The 15315-nt window shown below is 41.2% G+C and overlaps 1 protein-coding gene across 2 annotated transcripts in view; it reads left to right on the forward strand.

Moving 5' to 3' along the window:
* LOC142200863 (sodium channel protein type 5 subunit alpha-like) overlaps positions 1-15315 on the forward strand; it is a 415975-nt gene that overhangs the window by 307998 nt on the left and 92662 nt on the right. For both annotated transcript variants that reach the window (XM_075271516.1, XM_075271515.1), the window contains 2 exons: positions 8779-8933; positions 14397-14570. In XM_075271516.1, the coding sequence (XP_075127617.1) occupies positions 8779-8933; positions 14397-14570 (329 nt within the window). The remainder of the gene's footprint in view (positions 1-8778; positions 8934-14396; positions 14571-15315) is intronic.

Consider the following 15315-nt stretch of genomic DNA (forward strand, 5'->3'; position numbering starts at 1 on the left):
AGCGTTTGAGGGTAAGCCAGCTGAAGTATAAATCACAGCGGAGATGGAGAAGTCAGCACGTAGTAGTGTCGAGATTATGTTGAAGACCTGAATGAATGAACAAGGGCCTCCCATGTGCTATGGAAAGCCCCTCTGACCCACTATCCAAGGCTGCACCCCTTACTGTTACTTGCAGTGTACTCCGCTCCCTTTGTATGCTGGATCACCAGCATACCCCATCACCCATACCCACTTACCACACTTACCATACCCCATGACTCATACCCACTTACCACACTTACCATACCCCATGACTCATACCCACTTACCACACTTACCATACCCCATGACTCATACCCACTTACCACACTTCTAAGATCAGTAGTCATGCAGAAGACACATTGCATTGTGTATAATATTTGTCTTTAGCAATCTCACTCTATGCCAATTTTATATTAGTCAATAACCATCATTAGGTTAGAGCCACATATGCAGTTTTTGGGGCAGTTTTTGATGGAGATTTGTGTTCGATGTACAGGAGTAAATTTAAAAGAGAGGATGAAGATAGAACCATAGAAAATAGTTTCCTATTATCTACAGTATATAGTCTGCCCATATATTATTTCCATGTTATCCCAGAATAGACATCCCCAACATCTCTTACTGTAGATTTCCAAATTTGTCTTTAGGTTAAAGTATTCTGTTGATTTGAGGTTTTCTCCTGACGTTGGCACAGAACTGCAGACTGCATCAAAAACTGTACAAAAAATTACCACAAAACTGCTGCATAAACTACATGTGTGATTCCATTCTTGGCTTAGGTCTAGTTCACATCTGTGTTTGGCAAATCTTCAAAAACTGACTTCAAACTGTCCGGATGAAATCTGTGTCAAGGCGGGTTCACATCTGCGCCCGGTCTCTGCTTTAGCCAATCCAGTGGGTTTCCATCTTCTTCCCGAGAAACTGAACAGGGGACGGAAACCTGGCAGTCAGTTTTCAAACCCAGTCACTTGAATGAGTTTGAAAAGTGACCTCCCATGAGCATTTTGTGCCTGTCCGCGGGGAAACCGTTTTTTTAAACAGGACACAAAGTCAGACATGGAGGACTTTCTGTCTGGTTAAAAAAAACCCTCTTGCTGCGGACAGGCAGAAGATGCTCACGGGCAGACACTTTGCAAACCCATTCAAGTGAATGGGCTTGAAAACTGACTGCCAGGTTTCCGTCTCCTGTCCATTGTCTCGGGACAGAAGACGGAAACCCGCAAAGCGGAAGCTGGGTGCAGGTGTGAACCGGCCCTTATCAGTATGTAATCCGTTTTTAATCAGTTTTCCATAGACCTCAATGTTAAAACAAAACTGATTGCTTGCTGTCTGTCTGGAATCCTTATTTTCAGTATGGAGACAAAGTTCTTCAAGTTCTACTTTTCTCTCTGCGCAAAAAGTAAAAAGCTTTTAAAATGAGTGGGGAATCCCTTTAAATAATGTGGGGCATGGACTTATTTGTACTCCATGTGTGAAGCGGGGTTAGAGTTAGGGTTGGTTCACACTAGCGCTTGTTTTCTGTCCGCAAGGAGTCCGCATGGAGACCCCCGAACGGAATACCAATGCTAATGCAAGTGCTGTGCAGTTAAGCACACAGAGCCCATAGACTATAATGGGCTTCGTGTGCTTGCCGCGCACTGCCCGCACAATTCATTCGTGCGGGCAGTGCACGGCAAGCACACGGAGCCCATTATAGTCTATGAGCTCCATGTGCTTTGCAAGCACATCGCTTGCAATTGCGATTGCATTCCGCCCAGGGGGATCTCCATGCAGACTCCTTGCAGACGGAATACAAGTGCTAGTGTGAACCAACCCTTAGAGTTCATAGCCATGTCCAGGCTAGAGGATGTATGAATGAATCTTCTTGAGGCGTATTTGCAGTTTTGTATTTTTACTGTATACATTGGTCCATCAAGTTACAATAATTGTGTCTGCCATTGTAAGCTGAAACTGAAACCATTGTAACTTTATGCCAAAAATGCTATAAAAAATGTGAAAAAATTATGATTTTAAAAAAAAAAAAAAACAACTCAAACTAGTATAGGTATAGCAAACACTTACACATAGAAGTGAGAAAGAGCTGCTAGAAACTCTTCTTTCTATGGTGGTCACAGGAGCTTTTTCAGGATCCTGAAGAATATATATAGTACTCCCGAAAAATAAGTTGGAGAAGCTCTCATCTGGTGTCCAAAGAAGCAGGTACAGAGAAGTTCAGAACATGTAGTACTGCACTATGGTGTCGGGAGGCGCTACTAGTTAGCCAGTTAGTACATACCCTACATTAATTTAACACTGAAATGACCGGGCTGATTTGTTGGAACCTCCAGCCAAACATTGTATGTTGAGTCTAGTTACAATTTACAATGGACCAGAAAAGAACATCATGTGTTGGAAATATTGTATCCTGAGGCCGTTGTAACTTGGAGGATCGCTGTGTATTTTGGGGGCATGGTGAGGGGGTGCTGGGGGCCGGACCAAGGCTACACTTATTAGAATTTGTAGCCAAATTGGTTTAAGGGTAAGTTCACACCGCCTCAGGTTCCAATCCAAAAGATGGGTCGCCGCGCACTCTGCTCCGGATTAGGCCTAATGAATGGGCCTAGTCCAGAGGAGGATGAGTCTTCAGACCAAATCGTGAGACGACTCGCCCGGAAGATTGAGCATCTCGCTTCGTTTTTCAGAGAGCCAGAAGAAACAGCTCTTGGTAAAAGCTCCCGAGCCGTCTTTTTGGTCATGGTTTTGAGGTGAATACGGCTTCAAAACCCTGACCAAAAAACTGAGTGTGAACTTACCCTCAATGATACTGGAGCGTGGTCTTCATAAATCTCCCTGAGAGTATTCATGGAATTTAGGCTGCAGGTTTTTCCAATGTTGTTTGTAAAGTGCCAGAAAATGATCACATGTGATATAGAAATGAGATTTTTTTTTCTATTTCTTGAATAATCATACAACTTAATAGATCTTAATCGGTTCCTGTCATGGTTACTTTTGTAGATACAAACTTCCAGGACCATTCAGGTAAATCTTTTGTAAGCGGCTTGAAGTAACATAACCATTTGGTCTGTAACCTTTCCGAAAGTAACCAAACAGCTGCACATGTCCCCTCGCTCCCCTTTTTTGACATTAACTGTATTCATGAGGCTATTTAAAAGTGCCATTAAAGCTAATGCACAAAACTGGGTATTTTTGCACATTGCTGTTATCTGTTCAGCTTGCACCGAGTGACTCAAATGCTTATTTCCAAGAGAAAATGTCAGACCTATTTAATTTATTAACAAGAGGCAGAAAGGTGAAATCTAATAGCGCAATAGGCTCCTCATAACCAGCAAAGAACATCGGGATTAAATTTGGGCTAATAGTTAAGTTTTGTTTTCAATCTAATGTAATGTCTTTTGCATATAATATTTCTCATCATTCAATGGACGTGGCATATTCCAATCATGGCCACGGCATTGTGCAAAAATATCATGTGTCACATTCACAATGCAGCATTTAGTACCTGGCTTGTAATTTACCCTTCACCCTAGAAAAAGCACTGAACTACATGCATGGACTGTAATAGACTAATACTTAGCAGACTGACCTTTAAGGAAGCAAGCTGACCATACCGTTTACTATTTCCATTCTTTGTACTGACTTCCTAGCCAGGTACCTTTCATCATCATCAGCATGAGTCTTTGAGAAGGACAAACTGTCCCTTAAAGGAGCCTGTCTGTTTTTTAGAAAGGGTTGGTGGTTTCTCATTTATTAAAGATGTAAAAAAACAAAAAAAAACAAAAAAACAAAAAAGAGTTGTTGGAATTGATTGAAACTTTATACACAGTCCAGTCACATTAATGTCATCACCTGTCAAAATCCAGAGTAACCACCTTTGGCAGAGCGGACCGCTGCAAGACGTGCATGAAGAGATGCATGACTCCAGTGTCCCGGGGCCAGCTGCGCTAGGTTACGCGGTTGAGCATCCATGGCGCGAACAACCCCACCGAGGTGGTCCCACAGATTCTCGATTGGGTTCAAGTCCGGGGAATTTGCTGGCCCAGGGAGTATGGTAAACTCATCCTGGTTCTCCTTAAACCACGCACGTACACTGCGAGCTTTATCACACGTGGCATTATCCTGCTGGTAGATGCCATCATCCTGAGGAAAAACAATTCGCTTGTAGGGGTGAACATGGTCCGCAAGGATAGATGCATACCTGTGTTGAACCATCGTGCCTTTCACAATGATGAGGGCACCAAAATGGCTGATGACACGTGCCTTCTGCAATTGGTTATTTAACGTTGACTTTAAAAGTAGGCGGTGCTCACATTAATATGACTGGACTGTGTATATGTGAATGTAATGGTGATATGTAAGTGATTACAATGGGGGAAAACTGTCCTTTTGAAAGGGAGCGCTATTACCCTGTTGGCCTCCTTTAGCCTTAATATAACATACAATTAGACACAAATTATACAAGTGTACTGGTACTTGCTGAGAGATGTTGCATCTGGGCCTGTAGATTCCTCACACTCATTGGTTACTGAAACTGCAAAACTTCCTTGACCCTGTTTACAGGGCTACCTGGGATGGCAATCTGTATGGGTGAGCATTATCCTTGTGAAATGTACCAGTTGGAATCCTTGCCCTTCCATGAGAGCCAACACATGGGGCTAGAGTACATATGACTGAACTATTATTGTCTCTTGTTTCACTACTAGGGGTAACTAATTGTCGTAAGCGATGGCTCCCCACAACATCACACTAGCATTTGAAGCAATGTGTTGTCTTACAGGAATGGCAGGGTTGAAGCGCTATGACATCAAATTTGCTTCTGCTAAGAGACTGGGAATAGAACTAGAGACAGCAGTGTGTACTGAAGGGATCACCTATGTCTGGATGGTGGACATGTAAACTGTGGGAGCTGCTCGTGCTTGTCAGAGAATCAAACATGGCTTTAATAGCGGCAGTTTCCGAAAATAACCATTCTGTTTTTCTCAGTCCATTGCTGTGTTCCCTCTTAGTCTTTCAACTAGGCAAAATATCTTTGAGTGTGTCCTAGAGGAACATGTAGTAGTAAGTAATCTCTCGCCAAGAGGTACACTACCCAAAAGTAGTCTCTGAGAGCCTTTCAATAGGGCAGCGGGAGACACCCGTTTACACCCTCTTATGGCAAAACCCAGTGTCTAATGAGCTCAATCCTGTAATCATTTACATATCTGCCTAAGACAAAACTGCATTCCAAGATTTGCCACAATCCAACAATTCTATCTGGGTGCATTATTTTTATTATTATTATTATTATTATTATTATTATTATTATTATTGTTGTTATTATTATTGAGTGTATTTTAGCCAATGTATCAGGCGTATAATTTAACATATATCTGATACATGCATAGTCCAATAGCTGAGCACTCAGCCAATGGCTGTTCTTTGGTTGAGTGTTCATTTGCTCTGAATGGGGAATGTGGACTAAGGCACTGGAATACTCGTTTGGTGGTGTCTTATTTCCTCTGACAACACCCCAGTCACTTCAACAGCATATAACCCTTTTTATGGCACTCTGTAGTTGGTGTTTTTTTTCAAGAGATTAAAGGTTGACACTATCAAGCAAAATATTCATCTGGCTCATAGTGGTGTCCGGAGATAAGAAATTGGCCCACAAAATAGCCAATTTTCATCCATGGGGCACCCGTTTTCAGAGATTGCTCACAGAATTGTGTCTTCTCAGGGCTCAGAGACGATGACCAAAAATAGAACATGTCCTATTTTTGACGGAACCATTCAGATGATCCATCAAGAAACGAGTAGCCCTACATTATTTTGCAAACATCCAAGTGACAGCCGTTCAATAACCGGCCATCACACAGCTGTTTTTGACAATTGTGTGACTATGGCTTAACTATACTGACACGTCAGACAGGGAGACAGGTCCCCTTTAAGGCATTCCCTAAACATATCTACAAGCTCACTAAATGCAAACCTCTGCCTTAGAACAGATCACTTAGTATGCCGTTTCAATGCCATCCTATTAATGCCAAGCTTTAGCATGTGGCAATGGCTGTTTATTGCAGTGATCGGATTGTACTGAAAATTTATCGTGAAATATGAAAGCAATAAACTCTGCCGTAAAATAATAAAGCTTTTGAATACTCTGCTCGTGGGCAAAAAGTTGTAAATCGTGTTTATTTTGTACAAGTTTTCGTATTATGTTACTTAACTCTTTTTGGTGAGACATTGCATAAATTAGTCTACAGTGATACTTACATCGGAAAGCCTCGGGAAGTTCTGTTTTTCTCTACTATCTTATGACAAATCAGAGAATATGTTTGCATTGTAAAAACCAAATGACTCAACATGATCGTGTTGTCCCTCGGATTGCTAGGAAATAAATAAGAGATTGCTCGAGCCACACCACCGAGGAATACTTGTTAGTCAATAACTACTCTCTACTATGACAAAAATCTGTCTATGCAAACTTTTTGCAAGATTATGATGAATGTGGCAGTAACAGTATGGTTTGAGTCCTGCCAAGCCTCCTAGCCCTCAGCCTGGTGCCAGTTCTACCTTGGCTGAAGATATCGGTAAGAATGGCAGCTGCTAAGTTGATCCAATCCCCAGCTCAGCCTGTATTATATTTTTTTTAGAATTATTCAGCTGAGTGTTGTGCCCCTTTGTTCCAGGTTGGTTCTCGCTGTAGAGTAGAGCGGACAATGGGGAAATTATCATAAATTTTATTCCACAAATTGGTATAAAATAGTTGCAGTTTTTGGCCCAGAGCTGATTTTGTGCCAAAATATTAAAACTTTTTTTCCCCAAAAGTTCCAGTTATAAATAACTTTTCATAAATGAGTAATGCATTTAAATATAAGAAACTTTGTAATATATCTTATTAAGGATTTCTGTTTCCTTCACCATATATTAAGCTGTTCTCCTGCTCATTATCTTCAATCTGACTGCTTGTTCATATTATATCAGTCTCCGTATTTAGCCTGGCACATACAACGCTATGGAGCGAGGAGGGGTGGAGTGAGATTCTCCTGCCAGATAGTTAATTGATTTATTGCCTCATTCAGTGTATTATCAGCTTCTTATCTACAACTTAGCAATGTAAAAAAAAAAGCAAGAAACAGCAGAATATAACAGCAGCAATTATTTGAGTGTCTTTTCCATCCCCCTCCTCTCTGCATAGAGACTAATATGGCGAAAGTAATTGCCTGGAAGGTGGAGAAAACATACTTCTTTAATAAAATATATTACAAAGTTTCTTATTTTCATTGTACTATTTAGGAAAAGTGGTTTATATCTGGAGGTACACATTAAGAGGCATGTGCCTAGCAATAAATAAGGTCCACCGCTACTCCATGGCACAGGAAATCAAGATTGTCATAGGAAATGCCAATCTTGATAAATTTCTTCTATAGACTTTCTGTAAAAACAGAGTCTAGCCGAGTCAAAGGGGCACGGCAGTCAACCGAATGCCTCTGCCTCTGCCTCTTACTCTTACTTTGTGTACAGATAGTTACATTTCAAGTGTTTCTCCATAGCTGACCCTATAATTCTTCCATTTTATGGTAATAATATCAGGTTTCAACCCAGTTGTCATAAATCTTGGGGTTACACCTTTTTTAACCAGCCCATGTGCCAAAAATTGTTGCAAGTGTCATTTTTACCCCACCCTCCCTCTTTCCAAAAAAAGGGCAAGGTGATGGCATGCTGTGGGTGGCAATATTGGCCCCACCAAATTATCCACCATTTACACTAATTTTCTGGCATGGATTTCAGTTAGGTGCACTGCTCCAGGGAGGATGCACCTAATTTATGATGAGGGCTACAGGTTTGTATAAACCAGGCTAAGGCTAGGGTCACACTAGTGTCGGCTTTCCATCTGTTTAAAAAGAGGTGACCCGTTGACCCCATACAGTATAATCGACTTTTCTCTCCACTAATTTAAGCAGAATTCTGGATGGAGAGGAGCAAAAACTAATGCGAACCTATCGTAATTCTACAGCGGTGCAGGGATCATAAAGACTGGTATACAATACACTGGTCTTGTATAATTCTGTGCTATTCTTTCCTTTAAAAAGTAACCCGGCAAAGAGATGACAAAACAAATGTAATTTAAAGGGATCCATCAAGATCCATTAGATACGTCAAGATTTTTTATGGTATGCTTAAGAGTGTTTCTCATTCTCAAAACGCGTAGGAGGACGATCTGTTTTTATCCTGGATTGTTTATGTCTTGCAATAAAGTGTTGAGTTTACTCTTTGAGTACTGGACGGTAGTATGGAATCCATATAGATCTCATAGACTTGCAGTATATTAAATAACCCGAACACTGTGAAATACAGTTGTCACAAGCTTCGTGTTGAATGGATAGAATCTCTCCTTAAGAACTTCATATGCGGTTACTCTTACAAGTCAATCCTTTCTATGTTACTGATGCAAGAAATGGAAGAGGAATTATTCTTAAATTGTGATTTCCTTTGAGAAAAGATTATAGGTACATGACTTTACTATGTAAGGGATTTTGTTACTCTTTTGTATGGCCTATCTTATGGATCTTGTGATGATCAGTGGCCGACACCATCAGCTGATCAGGACTGACACTATAAAGTGTATGGAGCATGAGACAGATGGCTCCACACACCGTATAGTGGCCGTGTGTCGTTACTGCAGCTCAGCTCCTATTCACTTCATAGAGCTGGACTACCATTATGATCTCCATACTTTATATCCCCAGATCTTGTTCATTGGATGTTCTTAATTTTTAGGCTGCTTACGGTACTGTCCATGCTGTAGAGTTGACGTCACAAAAGGATGTGGTAAAATATGGTGGAAAGTGAGGAAGACTTGCTACAAGATAGTTGAACACAACTGGTTTGAGAGTTTTATCATCTTCATGATTCTTCTCAGCAGCGGAGCATTGGTAAGTATCGTTCTTTCTCTTTTAACAGATAGATTTATGGAATGTTCTGTTATTTTTTATTGAATTTCCATTATTTTATATTTCAACTGGACAACCCCATCTTTAATGCAAGTTGCTGGCTTCTGTATGTGGCCTCTCATTTCTCTTGCACCTCTATAGGATGAAATGTAAGACTATAGGACGCCCATTCAGCCCAATAATTGACCTCTGTTCTGTATATGGTCAGTACTCTACTGACTCTATTCCCTCCATGAAGTCAATGTTTCTAATATATGTAATAATGTAATATAATAATTAGAGATGAGCAAATTTTCCAAAAATTCAATTCTGGATCTTCGTTGAATTTTCTGGTAGGATTCGATCAAAATTAATTCGAGGAGAATTGCATTAAAAACAGCTATTTTCTGGTTGCAGAGAGCCTTTATAATGGAGTAGAACACTGTGCCTTGCATTTACACCCATAGGGAGTCCACTTTGGATTTTAGTGATGTCCCACTAGGGACCTGAACCAGCCATGCACTGATCGCTGGTTCAGCACTATAGACTGTCATATACGTATAGGCTGATGCATAGGCTGGTTTCCTCACTTCTGGGCAGGATCAACCAGGTACTGGGGGCTACTAGCAGCCAGAGGTCATTGTCCTGCATGAGATGCATATCGGCACCCCTTGATCTTGCCGCAGGGTTTGCCAAGGGGGACTTGTAGCATGGCAGAACCCCTTGGATGCTGTGGTCATATTTGACCATGGTATCCAAGGAGTTAAAAGCCCCAATCGAGGCTGTACTCTGACCGGGGCTTCTGGAGCAGAGTGTTAGCTGTCAGTTACAATTAACGCCCACTCCCGATGCAATGGGCGGTTGTGAAGGGGTTAAAGGGCTGTGACACCTCAGGGCTGGCTGGCTGATCATGTGCAGGAGCTATTTTAGAAAAAAATGCAATTCGTTGCTACGAAGCATGAGGAAACCCAGATTCGATGTGTATCGAATATTTCCTGAAATTCGGATCGAATTCCACTTCGTCATCTTCAATTTGCTCATCTCCAATAATAACAGATTCCAATATTATATGGACATCGTGTTTGGACATCCCTGTTAACTAAAATTACCCCTTTCCTTCCAAAAACGTATATGACATGGACTGGCATGAATGTGTATTCAGACAGAGAGTGTTATCATTCATCCCTTATGACATATATAGAGATATTATCTTGAATACAATTCTCACATAAACCTATGTGCAGTGGTGTAACTAGGAATGGCGGGGTCCCGTGGTGAACTTTTGACATGGCCCCCCCAACCGACACCGACGTCGAAGACCTCGACCGGCCCCCTCCTCTGCACTCTATTATGTCCCTTAGTGGCCCCTGCACACAGTATTTTGTCCCTTACTGGCCCCTGCGCACAGTATTATGTCCCTTACTGGCCCCTGCGCACAGTATTATGTCCCTTACTGGCCCCTGCACAGAGCATCATCCCCAATAGTGTCCCCTGTACAAAGTATTATAGCCCATAGTGGACACCCATAAACAATTATTAAACTCTGGGGTCTTTTTAGACCCCAGAGTATAATAATCGGAGACCCGGGGGAATAAAAACATAAAAAATTACTGTTTCTTACCTGTCCCCCGGCTCCTATGCTGTCTTCTCCGCTGCCGTCCTTCTGAAATGACTTCAGATGTCACATGACCCGGACGCAGGCCGGGTTCATGTGACGTCAGAGACATCAGAAAGGACGTCAGGAAGGAGTCCTGGCAGGATCGTGGAGAGGTAAGTAACAGTGTTTGTTACGTTCCCTTAACTCTCCCGGTCCTCCGATCATTATACTCGGGGGTCTGCAAAGACCCCCGAGTATAATGATAGTATTTGTGGGGCCCGCGGTGTCACTTACCGATCCCGGCCCAGCCAGGATCAGCAAGTGAATAGGGCCTGTAACGGCCTATTAAAAAAAAAAAAAAAAAAAACAACGCAGCGGTAGCGGCTGTCACCGGGCAGTTATGGTAGTTACGCCCCTGCCTATGTGCTATATAGTCTGTATCTTATTAATCCATTGACCCGCCGCCCGCTCATCACAATCACTGGAACAGGTTAATCTTCACAATACGATATACATTACCGTATGTAGCAATAATAAGCCGTCACTTTCCTACTTGAACTTTTGCCGTCGCTTTTTTCTTTATTGTATTGTCTTCTCACTTCTCTGTGTGGCTGTAGAAATTGAAAGGCCGTGCATCAGTAATAGTTAAAGTCCCCTAGGGTGACACAGATCCGATCATATTAGACTTCCTTCCTGTACAGAATGGATGTAATCTCATTGACTCAATGATGTCATGTTTTACTGTAACAAGTCACAATAACCATGTGTAGGGAAGCATAAGATGTCTAAGCTCCTGCTTGCTAGTTCTTTCATTTCATCTAAAGTGACTCTGCACAATTTGACAGCCTAATTTTACAATGTGCATCGTGACAATTTTCTAAAAAGAATTAGCAATTCCAGTCTCAGAAAATAAATGTTATTCGTGTTATAGTGAGAGGTTAGACGATTGGTAACAGTTTTTTTTAAAGATCTTATTGTCATGCCGTAAGTACTTTTATTGTTGACTGGTCCCGATCAGGTGACTCAGATGAAGCGCTTGTTACAATTATAGTCATCTCAGTGTAGTCTATATTTATGACTAGATACTGTACATTGTGCGCCCCAAATATTACTTAGGATGTGCAATCTGCTCTTTTTCTTCTTCGGGTAGATTATAACACTTTGAAGCTGCAGCAACCATTTACAGTAGAGATAATCCCTTGCTCTGAGTAACATTTAGCAAATGCAATGCTTTATTATACCTAGCTCTCAAGAGGTGCTGTTTCTCCTTGAGGAGAGGAAATAAGCATGCAAATGAGCTCTCTTACAGAAGTATGTGTATTAGCTCTCCTACCTTGTATAGCGGCTCATATGCTTTAGAAAAGTGCTGTCTTGTTTGTAATTCCCACACACCAATACACTAGGCTCAGCCAAGTAGTAGATGTGCACTGAACACAGAGGGGAAAAACCTGTTACCAGAGGAGGCTTATCCCTGATGAGAAAAGGATCGGGAAGTGAGAAGGAGGAAGATATTATTATTGTTTATTTATATAGTACCATTAAAGAGGACCTTTCACCACTTTTGGGCACATGCAGTGTTATATACTGCTGGAAAGCTGACAGTGCGCTGAATTCATCGCACTGTCGGCTTTCCCGATCCGTGCCCGGTGTAAAGAGCTTACGGTGCCGGTACCGTAGTGCTCTATGGTCAGAAGGGCGTTTCTGACCATTAGCCAGAGACGTCCTTCTGCCTCGCGGCGCCAATCACGCTGTGCTGTGGAGCCGGGAGGAACTCCCCCCTCCCGCTCCTGATAATTCTCATCTATGGACGAGCTGTGTGAGCAGAGGGAGGGGGCGTTCCTCCCCGCTCCACAGCACAGCGTGATAGGCGCCGCGAGGCAGAAGGACGTTCCTGGCTAATGGTCAGAAACGCCCTTCTGACTGTAAAGCGCTACGGTACCGGCACCGTAAGCTCTTTACACCGGGCACAGATCGGGAAAGCCGACAGTGCGCTGAATTCAGCGCACTGTCAGCTTTCCAGCAGTATATAACACTGCATGTGCCCAAAAGTGGTGAAAGGTCCTCTTTAATTCCATGGTGCTGGACATTATTATATAAATCCATGGTGCTGTACATTATTATATTAATTCCATGGTGTTGTACATTATTATATAATCCCATGGTGCTGTACATTATTACATTATATTCATGGTGCTGTACATTATTATATTATATCCCTGGTGCTGTATATTATTATATTAATTTCATGGTGCTGTACATTATTATCTTATATCCATGGTGCTGTATATTATTATATTAGTTCCATGGTGCCGTACATTATTATATAATCCCATGGTGCTGTACATTATTATATTACTGTAATTCCATGGTGCTGTACAATATTACATTATATCCATGGTGCTGTATATTATTATATTAATTCCATGGTGCTCTACATTACATTATATCCATGGTGCTGTACATTATTATATTATATCCATGGTGCTGTACATTATTATATAATTTCATGGTGCTGTAAATTATTATATTAATTCCATAGTGCTATACATTATTATATTATATCCATGGTGCTGTACATTATTATATTAATTCCATGGTGCTGTACATTATTATATTAATTCCATGGTATTATATTATATCCATGGTGCTGCGGATTCTGGCACAATTGTAATATTGGCTCTAGTTCTCACCACTTCTGAGCAATCAGTGTTCTTAGTTTCAGTGCCGATTATTCTAACTAGACTCTCTACTGTCAGGTGGGTGGTGCAGAACTAGAGCAGACACAGCCCACCTGACAGTAGAGAGCAAATTAGGATATTGGGTGTGATGACTATAACAAATGGTTGCTCAGGAAACAAATCACAACTGTGCCGGATTCGGTGGCGTGGCTACAAGGAGGGCTGCAAATAATGTGAGTTGGTAAAGGTTGTGAAAGGACTGGGGTTGAGCGATCGGGATCCGAAAAGATCGGATCCCGATCGGTGATTGAGCAAATTTCACGATCGGGATCGGCTGGAAAATGATCGGAAATCGGATTTTGAAATCTCAAGATCGGCTCAACCCTAAAAGTGACTTTTCCCATAGAGAAGCATTGACTAGGGTTGAGCGATCGGGATCGGGAAAGATCGGATTCCGATCGGTGATCGAGCAAATTTCACGATCAGGATTAACTGGAAAATGATCGGAAATCGGATTTTAAAATCGATCCTGAAATCTCAAGAACAGCTCAGCTCTAGAAAGGACCTCTTTAAGTCATTGTCTGAAACATGGACATATGGGAGGTACCAATAGGTGGGGTTAGGTTTGGACTGTTTCCTACCTTCTAGAGGAGAGCTGATTTGCATTGATTATACTGATGTATTGGCATAGGCTCAATGATGACCATGTAGGCAATTTAGGATATTATCAATACCAGCACCTAAATTTCAGGTATCCTAAATTGCCTAAATATGCATTCTATCTATCTATCTATCTATCTATCTATCTATCTATCTATCTATCTATCTATCTATCTATCTATCTATCTATATTATATGTTTTACACCTGGTGGCTTAAATGTCTTTCATATAGTGTTTTTTTCATGCCCGCTATACTCGATGCTAGTGGTACGGTAATACATGTCATTACTATCAGGGCAGGTGTTCTTTTTTCATAAAGTTGTCGCAGTTAGTCATAATTTAGTCAGAGGTCAAAAGAAAACACTATGTAGTTATCAAGTTAGCAAAACTCTTTCTGTTTCCATGGGGATGAAAAAGCAGGACTTTAGTTCATAATTCATGTCAACTATATGTTACAGCGTGCAGTTCTCTTGTTTCTTGAATACTTGTCTCACAGCTTTTTTTTTTTTTTTTTTTTTTTTTTTCCTAAGGCATTTGAGGATATTTATATCGACCAGAAAAAAGCTATAAAAATTATTCTGGAATATGCAGACAAAGTGTTCACATACGTCTTTGTTCTCGAGATGCTTCTTAAATGGGTGGCATATGGCTTTAAGAAGTACTTCACCAATGCATGGTGTTGGCTGGATTTCTTCATAGTTGGTGTAAGTATTGTGGATTTTTTTTATGCATATGTCTATTCTTGGTTCATGAGATACGGTTTTATTTGTGGTCATATAAATTGGATAATTGCAGATGTCTTGAAGGTTACTTCCCCCACTCCATCAACTCTTTGCATCTTTCAATAAGTGTTGTTCCACTGATTCCGGCACAGTTGGAATTGGTTCTCTAGCCCCTACTAAGCCTGAGCAATCATTACTGTTTTTTTTCCACAATATTTATGGTCTCTGTTGTCGGTTGGGTGGTCCTTTTTTTCTTCTTCATCCTAGGGCCACCCACCTGACAATGGAGAGTATGATTGTGCTGAAACTTACGGAAATACTGTAGTTGCTGAGGAATGGTTGGAGCTGGGGAGAAAATTCCAACTGTGCTGGAATCGGTGATGTGGTGCCTATTGTATGATGGAATGAGTTGGAGTTGATGGAGGTGATCAATATCACCAAAATATGCCTGAAAATGGTCAATTGGAAGATCCATGCATTAGGTTGTGAGTTGTTTTTGACCAGATGGTACCGATCCACGGCACTGCTGTCCATCAGCGGTATTTCACTACAACAAGTGATGGGTATATGTGCTCTAGAGCCTGATATGAATGCTCCACTTTCTTCCACCTATATAGACTTATATATAAAGTTTATTATGCTTTATTAAACTTAGTGGTACAGAAGTATAACGTTACAGCATACAAACAATGGAGGAAATATACTCAATTAAAAGTGCCATAATCTT

The sequence above is a fragment of the Leptodactylus fuscus genome, chromosome 4 (genome assembly GCF_031893055.1).
Source record: "Leptodactylus fuscus isolate aLepFus1 chromosome 4, aLepFus1.hap2, whole genome shotgun sequence".
Lineage (NCBI taxonomy): Eukaryota > Metazoa > Chordata > Amphibia > Anura > Leptodactylidae > Leptodactylus > Leptodactylus fuscus.